At 39.0% G+C, this 12,370-nt stretch overlaps 1 protein-coding gene across 1 annotated transcript in view; it reads right to left on the bottom strand.

Moving 5' to 3' along the window:
* The window catches only part of THADA (THADA armadillo repeat containing), a 332,083-nt gene that overhangs the window by 179,337 nt on the left and 140,376 nt on the right, over nt 1-12,370 (bottom strand). Inside the window, exons 27-28 of the mRNA XM_047067532.1 lie at nt 6,953-7,042; nt 5,313-5,444 (exon numbers count right to left, since the gene is read on the bottom strand). Of these exons, the coding sequence (XP_046923488.1) occupies nt 5,313-5,444; nt 6,953-7,042 (222 nt within the window). The remainder of the gene's footprint in view (nt 1-5,312; nt 5,445-6,952; nt 7,043-12,370) is intronic.

Here is a 12,370-nt window from a genome sequence, read left to right on the forward strand (position 1 = left end):
GCCCAAACCTGGGCGAGGCAGAGAAAGGTACCAAGGAACAAAAACAAACCAAAAAACCCAGAGTGGCTTCTACATGGAAAGAGGTTAAGATTTACTTGGAGAGAATAAGCACTGAGCATACAAATTATGTGATGATACAATAATGATGAATACTAGGATGAGAGGTTTAAGGAACAAATGCTATAGCCATTCAGAGGGAGAGATGAGCCAAGCTTGAAGTGAACAAAAAGGGAGGAGGGCAGGTCTTCCTTTCCAGCAGTGTTTTAGCAGCCCTCTGCCTGTTTATCTCTCTGTAAGGCAAAGTCAGCCCTCTACTTATCCACAAGGATCCTGGGAAGACAGAGCAGATAGAAATGGGCCTCCAGCCTTGAAGGGGAGTTCCCAGTATTACAATCACAAATGAAGGTAGAGGCCATCTATTGTCTACTGCAAAAACCCCAACTCTACACCAAGGAAAACAAGTTTCTTCAACTCCATAACATGGGCAAGGAGTAACATGGTAATCCTTGAATTATGTAACTTTCAAAGACCAGAAAACAAGGGTCAATATTATTTCTCAATATCACAGGCTTAAAAGGCCTAACTCTTAGTATTTGTACCTCCTACCACCCTTCTTCCCTTTTTAAGACTGGTACAATCCAAAGGTCTCATGAAATATTTTTTAAATGTATAAAACATGTATTTTCCAATTTTTTTACTGTTGGCTGGGTTTTTAAATATCTCAACTACAGAAGTCAGCACAGGTCCCTATAGGTGATTTCCACTGCCATGTATTTAAGATTGTATTGTTATTTGCACCTCAATATTTTTCAGAGAAAAGAACGGCATATTTCCCTGAAAAGTTATCTAAGGTGAAATGATTGGAGGAAAGACATATTGAAAGTCCTTCACAATCAAAATGAGCCCCAAATGCGGGGGGGGGGGGTGTTGCAGATCCTTTTGAAAGCACCCAGAAGAATGAATAAAAGGCAGTGGAGGGGTATCTCTCATGGGTATTAATCCAATGCTGAGATGTGTTGTCAGCAATAGAAGGGGCTCTCTGTCTCAGTGGACACCCTCACACACACAGGTACACACGGGTCCAGAGAGGGGAGAGATCCTTGTCCAAGTGTTGCAGCTGGTCAGTCAGTGGCAGAACTCAGACAGAACCAGGTCTCTAAAATCCAGGGCCTTTGCTCTGGTCAGGACTCCACACTGTGGTCTAGGTTTGGGGCATACTCAGTTTCCTATAGCTTTTCAATTCAAACTTGAAACTCCTTTGTGAAAGGGAATTCAAAGGTACACATACAGAGATATTCTGGTCTGTAGAAAGCCCTAGACAAGCAGGACATATTCGGGGAGCCAGTCAGGGTCCCCTTTAAAGTATGAGTCACTCTGCTCTGTGGTATTTGAACTCAAGGGTGAATGGTCTTAAATGGAAGGCATCATATTTGCAAGGTAGAGGGCTGTGAATCTGCACCCAGCACAGCAGCAGACACATAAAATATCCTGGGTTAAAAAAAAAAAAAAAAACCAAACTTGTAAACAAAACATTGTGATTAGTATTATCATTTCTCTTCCAAGATGATGCAACAAGCATAACTGCAACAGGCATCACTTTGGAAAACCCAAATCAGAACTTCTAAGGTTTAAGTCAACAAAGCAGATCAGCAGATACAAGCTTATACTCCCAAATGTGGGAAAAGGGACAAAAATACAAACAATACCCACAGACATCTTACAGAGAGGAAGGACAGAGAGGAAGGAAATGGCAGGTATGTATACATAAGTCAAAGGGAAATAAGCTGTCACTGGGGCTTTTAATCTTCTTATTGTGCAACTCACTTTAGCATGGTCAGAGCAACCTTTGTGGTACTCCTACTAGCTGAAGAATTTCTATTTCACTAAACGCAGACTATCCAAGAGCCTGATTAGACTCTTCCAAGTACGTAAATTAACACCAATGTTACAAAAATAAAGCACTGCCTATCCACTCATGCATACATCCATCTTTTCAGCTATTATCCCAAGTCAAAATAAGCCACTCTTTACCATCACTAGAACTGCAAATATTGCCTAAAATAATAGGCAATCTTTCACTTCCTTCATGAATAATTTTCTCAGAAGTAATTTAAATCAAATGTGTACACTTTTATCAAATTCAGTATTTTTTATTTATTAAAAAAATTTTTTTAGCGTTTATTCATTTTTGAGAGACAGAGTATGAGCAGTAGAGGGGCAGAGAGAGAGGGAGACACAGAATCCAAAGCAGGCTCCAGGCTCTGAGCTGTCAGCACAGAGCCCAATGGGGGTCCAAACTCACGAACCGTGAGATCATGACCCGAGCTGAAGTTGGACACTTAACCAGCTGAGCCACCCAGGCACCCCTAAGTTCACTATTTGCTAAAAATCTGTTTTTGGCTCATCTGCCCAGAGTGATTGTGAACATTTTAGGGTAGCATGGGGTTGCCCCTGTACTAGGTTGATGAAACCCCAAACTGGAGTTTTGACTGAACTCCAAGTCTAGGATCCTTCCACTTTATCACAAAAGATGGTCAAGAAAGTTAAGCCAGCTTCTCCATACCTGGTCACAGACCAACCCTGCTACCTCCGGCAATGATCTTGCAGATGTGACCCTGAGAGAAAGGCTGCATCTGATCAAGCCATCCTCACCAGTGCTAGTGGGGACATGACTTCTACATTCTAAAAACAGCCTACACTCAGATCCACCAACTCCGGATCTTCCTCCCTCCTCCTCCCTCCTAACTGCTCCTCCTCCCTCCTAATTGCCCAATCACTTACTCAGTGTAGCCACTACTCTTGGCTACACAAAAGGGAGCTGGTTATTTTGGTGTAATAGAAAGAGTACACCCAACACTCTTGACAACCCTATGTTCTTGGGTTCATATCTAGCTCTGTACCTGACTTGCTCTCTGAACCTCAATTTCCTCAACAGGAAAGTGGGGGTGATAACACCTCCTCTCAGAGTCATTGTAAGCAAAACGCCCAGTTCGGTGCCTGGCAAATAGTCAAGGTTCAACAGACGTTGGTGTACTTCCTGCTAAACTCTCTTGCTCAGAATACTCTTTTGTTTGTTTTCTGCATTCCTGGGTCAAAATCTACTTCTCATAAACCTTCTGAATAGCCTAATCAAGTACCAAGTATGAGCCGACTACTGTCTAGTTTATTAAAATTGTGTGTGCAGGGGTAGGGGAGGGGTTCTGATAATGTTTAATGTTTAATATCCCAAATTTAATCTTGGTACTCAAAGCGTGATCTATAGACTAACAGCATCAGCATCACCTGGAAGTCTGTTTGAAAGGTAGACCCTCGGGACCCACTCCAGACCTAGTGAACCAGAATTTATGAGATTCCTAAGTGATAGGTTACCTCTTAAAGTTTGAGAAAACTGCTCTATACCACAAATGGACATTCATTCAATAAATCAGAGCCTATTGATTCTCTAAGGAATCAATTGTGGCACTCATGCTATTTGGTGGCACTCGATGAATCTTTATTTGGGTAGAAAGCAACCGTTGACCAAAGCATTTTCCCTGGAAGGGCAGTAAAATGGATACTTTGTGCCTTTTGAGTTTAAAAAAACGATACATTAGGGCTCCTGGGTGGTTCAGTCAGTCAAGTGTCTGACTCTTAATTTCGGCTCAGGTCATGATCTATCGGTTAGTGAGTTCGAGCCCCATGTCGGGTTCTCTGTTGAGAGCATGGGGCCTGCTTAGGATTCTCTCTCTTCCTCTGCTCTCCCCACCCTCTCTCTCAAAATAAACATAACAGAAATAAAAATAAATTAAAAACGATACACTGAGGACACTGGCTTTACGGCAATATTTAAATTATATTAATGTGATCTTTGTTATATAATAAGTGCTTGGAATATAATAAGATGAGCATTCTGATTATACTAATAAATATACTGAAATATACTGATTATACTAACAAATAGCAGGAAGGATACTTTCAAAGTAGTAATTTCTGGTTTCTAGGATACAACACATAACACTGGTTAGTGATGAGCTTCCATAAATTGAACGTCCTCAACACAGGATGACAAAGTTCTAAGGCACATCTTTGTTTCTAATGGACGCTGTGATTCTGACCGTGTGCCTTTCTCCCCCGCCCCATCAACCTGCTGAAACATTTTTCAGTTCTTTCCAGTTATGTGTGAAAGTACAATTTTTAAATGCTCCTGAAAGTAAAAAATTTACGACCCAAATTCCTAAAATGAGTCACCAAAATGCTGGATCCAAGAGACTGGTAACTTTGTGTATCAGGAAACAAAAACCAATCTGAGTGAGTCATCTCTGTGATCAGAGATAACAACACAGCCACAGCCAGAGCTTGGCGCAAACAAATGGCTACAGCAATCGTATGCCAGCATCTCGTGTTTAATGGTTTCTCACATTAGAATGCATCAGTCAGCTCTGTGAAACCAGGAAGTGGAACCCAGGATGCCACATAAATAACAAACACATTCTCCTGAGTTTGGTGTATCTTACCATTCAGCTCTAAGTCTATTTCCATTTTGGTAGATAAATAAAAATGAAAGTGTTATTTTATCAAGAGGCAAACAGAAAGGTAAAAGCTAAGTAATATGACTGTGCTTCTGAAATCTTTCATAAGAAAATTTCAATACTTTTTTGGAAGCCTATTTCTTGATGCCTTTGATCGAAAATGAAAAAGGTGATAAGAAGTTGGCAATGCCTCAAAAACTCTAACAGAGAAAGGGGTAATAGGCTCTAGAAGTAGGAAAGCCTGCTGTCATCTGATTCCATGTATAATCCACATGCATGGCTCTTTCTCAGGTGCCCCAAGCTTGAAAGAGAAGTTGAGCAGGAAATGAATTTGTGCCACGCAACACTGCCCTCTAGATGCTACCCCTCGCACCCACTAGCAAACTCCTCTGGAGTGAAGAGACAAATGTTCTCTTCAACACCTGAACAGGGGATATAACACCGGGACCGAGCCTGCCCCATGCTGGCCAGGCTCAACACAGGGCTTACTGCAAATACCCAGGCTATGGTTTTCAAAAGCGGGTATCTCCGATCACATCCGTTAGCAAGCAGAGTGCCAAGGAAACATTACTTAAACAGTGGATATGGGCTTCTGCACCCAAGACAGAGGCACCTTCTTCTGAAACGTTGGAGACCACCTGGGGGCAATGGCAATAACCCTCAGGCCCCTGCTTGGACAAGACACCTCCCCCCCAAAGTAAAAAAAAAACAACAAACAAACTATAGTTTCTGAAATAAGAACAAGTTATAATACCCCATAAGGCCCCCATACCCACCCCATTATTTCCAGGAAACACATGCTACCTCATAATGAAGGGAATGAAAGGTGCCATGCTGAGAGTGGAATAGGTGCCGTCCATCGGGGAAGGGTAGAGTCTCCCCAACACCAGCAGTAAGAGAAACATGCTTGGATGACGGTTTAGTTCTCCTGCATCACTGAAAAAAATTATTGTACATAAAATATTTAAAATTTAAGAGGTGCAGTACTTCAAACATTTTTCTCATTAAATAATTCTGAATATCAAGTGAGACTATGATCAGAAGATAGCTTTCCTTCTTTTCCCTCCGTTTACCTCATGTTTTCCTAATGTGCAAATAAGGAAGAGCTACCGGCAAAGCCATGGTTTGGGCTTTTGCACACGACTCTTCTCAAAGCTAACTGTTAATTTGCGTCTGTGTTTTGATTTGAGCTGTTCATACAGTAGAGAGGTGGCTGTTCCAGAATATGCAATGTGAAACGTTCAACAGCCAAATGTACTTATGAAAGCTTGAACAGTCACTTACTGGGGCCAGAAAAGCCTGTCTGTACAAATTACTCATGTGAGGAAATGTATCATAAACAGAAGTAAAATTCATTGATGTTACTTTGCTTTCCCATTACGGATAATTAGTATGAATTCATATCAAGTGCAAACACTGCTAGAAGAATAAAAAAGCCCATGTTCTAAGATGTCCATTCTAACAATTCCACCATCAGTACAGAATGTGATTGAAAGCACAATGGTAAACTTTGCTATCTGCCCTGATCGGACTGGAAGCCCTCTGAATGGCTTTATTTTATGTTTCCAGGGTCACTGGCCACCTTTGCTCAGGTGGGCTGGTACCATTTCTGATCACAGGTGACCAGATTAGTCAGCTATTTGCTTAAGGTCACAATGGTCAACTGTAGCAGGCCAGTAAGAAAAAAATGGCAGGTGTTTGTGACAGCAAACTCAGTACGTAAACACACAGATTTTTATTTTTTTTAACTTTTTTTTTAATTTTTAAGTTTATTTATTTATTTTGAGAGAGAGAGAAAGAGAGAGCACGAGCAGGGGAGGGGCAGAGAGAGAGGGAGACAGAATCTGAAGCAGGCTCCAGGCTCTGAGCTGTCAGCACAGAGCCCGATGTGGGGCTTGAACCCACCAACCGTGAGATCATGACCCAAGCCAAAGTCGAACACTTAACTAACTGAGCCACCCAGGCACCCCACCCCCCTTTTTGATAGTACCATCCTGCCCGGTGTGAAGGGGCATCTCACTGAGGTTTTGGTTTGCATTTTCCAGATAACCAGTGATGCTGAGCATCTTTCCATGTGTTTATTGGCCATTTGTAAACACATAGATTTTTAAATATCATGGGAAGAAAATTATTTCTAGAAGAAATCACCATGTGCTTCTAAGAAGCTGGTTCCTGAAAAAACAGTATTACATTTGATAAGACAATATAAAACAGGATTTAAAAAATATAAAATATAGTATAAAAACAGGATTTTATACAACTTTTCAGGTACAGGAGTACTGTAGAGAATCTGGCAACATGATGTAATAAAGAAGTAGTTTTAAAAAACCCAGCTATGTTACAAGGAAGGAGGGGATTAAAAACTGTTGCCTGGAGGGAAAAAATCTCGATGAATGAAGTAATTCACTTCCTTGATCTTACTGTGTCCCACCCTATTCTCTTACCTGTCCACAGTATTAGCTACAGCTTCCAACTGCTGGAGAAGAAAAGGATAGAGTTCTGGGAAACGAGAAAAAAATTCGCTTCCTGTCATTCTGTAGAGGGAAGAAAAAAGAAATTACTATCATTTATTTCCTCTGAATTAATGATAAAGCTTTTTTATTCTATTTAAAGAAAGATAACCAAGATCATGCACGTGAATATTTAATGAAACAAAAGTTAAGAACAAAACCTTACCTTAAGAATTTAACAATCAAACAAAACATTTAATTTTGATTTTGGAAGTGCTCTTAACACATGGACTTTTCTCTCAAAATTTAAGATTATGTATATTCACAAATATTTGATATTAAATTCTGTTGGGGAAGAAATAGGTAATTTGTGCAAATGCTGTTTCCACAACTGATGTGGACTATGAATAAAGTCAACACCTGGTTGGCTGAGGTTGACTTGGCTTCCATAATAAGGACAGATCTAGAACAGGTTTCTCCAAGCTGGCACCGGTGACATTTTGGACCAGACAATTTTTTGTTGTGGGGTACTGTCATGTGACGGTAGCATGTTTAGCAGCCTCCATGGCTTCTACCCACCAAATACCAGTAATACAATACCGCCTCACCCCCGCCCAGTTATGACAATCAGAAATGTCTCTGGACAATGTGAAATGTATCCTGAGGGGCAAAATGGTCCCCAGTTGAAAACCACTGGTCCGGAGTACGGGTATCAGAAGCACAGACTTGGCGTGTATGCTTCTGGATACCCAATCCCAGCTGACTCCTGTGAGGATTACCTTTCCATCTTTATACTCTTGAATTCTGACAAGATCATTCAATCGGGTTTCACAAATGCTTATACTCATGTAACCCACACTCCTATGAAGATTCATAAAATTTCCATCATCTCAGAAAGTTAGCTTGTGCCCTCTCCCAGTCAACTCTCAATACCCAAAACAACCAATGATTTGATTTCTATTACAATTTGGTTTTGTCTATTCTAGAATTTCGTATAAATGTAGTAATACATAACCTAAGTTTTTTGCGTCTGAGGCCTTTTTCAGTCAGCATAAAGTTTATCCATGGTATTTGATGCAACAATAGTATGATTCTTTTTTTGTTGAGTAGTATTCCGTTGTATGAATATACAGGTTTGTTTACCAATTCTCCTCTCAACAGAAACAGGCTATTTCCATTTGTAGGCTATTATGAATAAAACTGCTAGGAACATTCTTATACAAGGTTTTTGTCAACATCTGTTTTCATTTCCCTTCAATAAATATCTGAAAATAAAATTTCAGCATATCTAACATTCTAGGAAACTGACAGTTTTCCAAAATAATTATAGCATTTTATATTCCCATCAACAATAAACAAGAGTTCTAATGACTCTACATCCTTTCCAACTTTTGCTGGTGTCTTTCTTTTTTTTCACATTAGCCATCCTAGCCGGTATATAGTGGAATATCCCTGAGACTTTGACTTACATTTCCTTGATGACTAATGATGATACTGAACACTCTTTATGTGCTTTGGCTATTGATATGGTCTTTTGTCAATTATCCAAGATTTTTGTCTATTTTTATATTAGGATGCTTGTTTCTTTTGCCATACAAGTGCATTACATGTACTTTTTCTTAGTTTGTGGCTTGCCAATTTATTTTAATAATGTCTTTTGATGAGTAGAAGTTTTCAGACCAATAACTGAATCAATTTTTTTCTTTTATGATTCATGCTTTCTATGGCTTAAGGAATCTTTGCCTATCCCAATATCACAAAGATATTCTGTTTTCCTCTAAACGTTTTATACTTTTAGCTTTTATCTTGAGGTCCATGATCCATCTTAAATTAATTTTTGTGTATGGTGTGAGGTACAGGCAGATTCTCTTTTTCTCTTTTTCAGATTTATTTTTTTTTATAGTTGACATACAATGTTACACTAGTTTCAGGTGCAAAATTCTTTTTCTTTTTTTTTTTTTTTAATTTTTTTTTCAACGTTTATTTATTTTTGGGACAGAGAGAGACAGAGCATGAACGGGGGAGGGGCAGAGACAGAGGGAGACACAGAATCGGAAACAGGCTCCAGGCTCCGAGCCATCAGCCCAGAGCCTGACGTGGGGCTCGAACTCACGGACCGCGAGATCGTGACCTGGCTGAAGTCGGACGCTTAACCGACTGCGCCACCCAGGCGCCCCAACAAAATTCTTTTTCTTCTACATTGGTGTATCATAATTTTAATAGGGAGATGCCGTAAGAAAAGATACAGGCCTTAAATAGGAGAGATGCACCAAGTTCATGAACAAGAAGATTCAATATTTTTTTAAAAAAAGATTCAATATCATAAGGAGGAAATTCTCACCAAATTCAATGTAATTCCAATAAAAATAATAATTGTGCATGTGTATGTTTGTAACTGGACAAGCAGGTTTTAAAATGTATATAGATGCATCAAGGGCCAGTGGTTGCAAAGATAATCTTGAAGAGCAAGGAGGGAGGACTCACCTAACCAAGTAGTGAGAAATATTATAAAACTTTAGTAATCAGGACACTGTGGTGACAAGTAGGCCCAAAATCAGAATCAAGAGCACGGGAGCAGACACGCATATGCACGAGAACTTGACTTCTGAAAGAGCTGGTGCCACAGATGGTGGTACTGTAAAGATCACCAGGGCTCTGACAACCAAGTATCCACACAGACAAGATTAAAACTGGATCCCAACCTCCCACTACACACAGAATTAAATCCTTGCGAACTCAAAACTTAAAAGGCAAAACTGCCAAACCCATTAAGAAAACTGTAGAGAATAGAATTTATTAAACAAGACCCAAAAGCATCAACTAGTAGGAAAAATTTCTATATTCAACTGCATCAGTTAATAGTTTTTAAAATTTTTACACCAAAAAAAGAAAAAAAAGCACAAATAAAAACACAAAATAACACATGTACAAAGCACTTTTGACAGAGGAGTAGTATCAAACATTATGGAATAAAAGAAACTAAGAGACTTAGCTGACTTTTGAGGCCAAAAAAAGACTAAACACAACTTGTGGCCTTTGTTTGGATCCTGATTCTAGCAAACCAATTATAAAAAGACATTTCTCTTTCTTTTCTTTTAATTTTTTTTAATGTTTATTTACTTTTGAGAGAGAGAGAGACAGAACGTGAGCTGGGGTAAGGGGAGAGAGAGAGGGAGACAGAATCTGAAGCAGACTCTAGGCTTAGAGCTAGCAGCACAGAGCCTGATGCGTGGCTTGAACTCATGGACTGTGAGATCATGACCTGAGCTGAAGTCGGCTGCTTAACCAACTGAACCACCCAGGCACCCCATAAAAAGACATTGCTAAGACAATTAGCAAAAGCTGAAGATCAAGGAATTATTAACTTTGTCAGATGTGATAATAGTATGGTGGTATTTCTTTTTAAACTCTTATCAAATCAGTCATGCATCCTGAAGTATTTACAGGAAAAAAAATGACACAATGTCTGTGACCTCCTTCTCAGGACAAGAAATGGACAAATTAAGATTGGCACAATGTTGGGGGCGCCTGGGTGGCTCAGTCGGTTGAGCGGCCGACTTCGGCTCAGGTCATGATCTCACAGTCCGTGAGTTCGAGCCCCGCGTCAGGCTCTGTGCTGACAGCTCAGAGCCTGGAGCCTGTTTCAGATTCTGTGTCTCCCTCTCTCTGACCCTCCCCCGTTCATGCTCTGTCTCTCCCTGTCTCAAAAATAAATAAAACGTTAAAAAAAATTAAAAAGAAAAAAAGATTGGCACAATGTTGATAAGCGTTGAAGTTAAGTGCTGGATGTGCAGGGGTTAAACTATTCTCTTCTTTTTAAATATTTTAAAAATTCCCATAATAAAAAGGTTTTAAAATGATGGAAGTAAACATTTTATTTGCCAAGCCACAAATGGAGAGAAAATGTGTAATGCATGTAACCGGGAGTTATATAGTTAGTATTAGACTATGTGAAGAACTCCAGTGAAACCAGTAAGTTAAAAGACAAACAACTCAATATAAAAATGGTAAAACCTGTTAAAACATAATTCAGAGAAAATAAACATTAGTGGCCAATAAACATAAGATGCTCAATCATACTGAGCAATTGGCAAAGATCGAAAAATCCAATATCAAGTATTGGAACTCTTAGACACTGTCGATGGAAACAAAAATTACTACAACAATTTTAAGAATAATCTGGCATTTTCTTGGAAGCCACGGATGTGTTTAGCCAGTGATTCACAAATTCTATTTCTAGGTAAATGGCGTAATAAACTCTTGGACATGGGCACCAGAAGGCTCGTACAGCATATGCATAGCAGCCATATGTCTATCAATAGCAGAGTGATTAACTGTACACTCACACAATGGGTTACTGTAGAGCAGTAAATCTCAATGAACTACAGATGTATCAACAGATGTATCTCAGGAACATAATGTTAAGTGAAAAGAGCAAGTTAAAGAAGAATACAAGCAATATAATCCTTCTATGCAGCTCACAAGAAAGCACTACATAATACATTGCTTAGAGAAATAAATTTAAGTGATAAAAAAAATGAAAAGCAAAGAAGTAAGTAAAATAAAATTGGCAAAAGTAATCAATCATTTCTCCAAGGGGGAAAAGAAAGGAGATGGAATTAGGAAGGAATATATAAGGGGCTTCAAAAGAAATGCTCCATTACTTATACCCCTAAAAGTGTTTGTTGCATAGTTACTTACTCTTTATAGCTTATACACACTATATAAATTTTCTTTTGTACCTATTTCACATTCAGTAAAACCAATTTTTTTATAAAGAAGAGAAAGTCTTTACTCCCTTCCAAATTATAGATCATTTATTGGACATCTGTGCAAAAATATGCTCACTTTTTTTAATTAGATATTTTTGTGGAAAAAAATAACAAACACAAATGTTAAAAAAAAAAACCCACAGACACACTAGACCCCTCAGTGTCCCTCCTCACAGACAACTATGCAAAAGCATCTCTGCTTTCCTTTTAAAAAATTTGTTTATACAAGTACCTACTTTCAGTTTAGCCCTTTTCCCCCCAGTAAATATGCATATTATACATACAGTCATGCCCCTTGATTTTTTTTTTTTCATTTAAACTCTACCTGAGAAATCATTCAATATCAGGCACACTGTTCTATTTCTTTCCATTCAATGGCTGCAGAGTAATCCATTGTATGTTGACTGTAATTGATTTCAAACCTGAATGATAGGCTTTTTGGTTGTGAAGTTACTTTTACAAACAATGACATGTAAATTTCCTTGTTAATAAATTGCAAACCTGGGGTTTGCAGGGTCAGTGTTTTATACAGGGAGACCACAAAAACATTCCGCTACAGGCCACTGTTACATTCTATAGTACCTCTAAGCAAAACTGGTCAGGAAACTCCTCAGTTTCCATTTTTAGTGGTCACTTAAAA

The sequence above is a fragment of the Lynx rufus genome, unplaced genomic scaffold (assembly GCF_022079265.1).
Source record: "Lynx rufus isolate CCGP_SWC_20201006 ecotype Redwood Valley unplaced genomic scaffold, mLynRuf1.p SCAF_8, whole genome shotgun sequence".
NCBI classification, from domain to species: domain Eukaryota; kingdom Metazoa; phylum Chordata; class Mammalia; order Carnivora; family Felidae; genus Lynx; species Lynx rufus.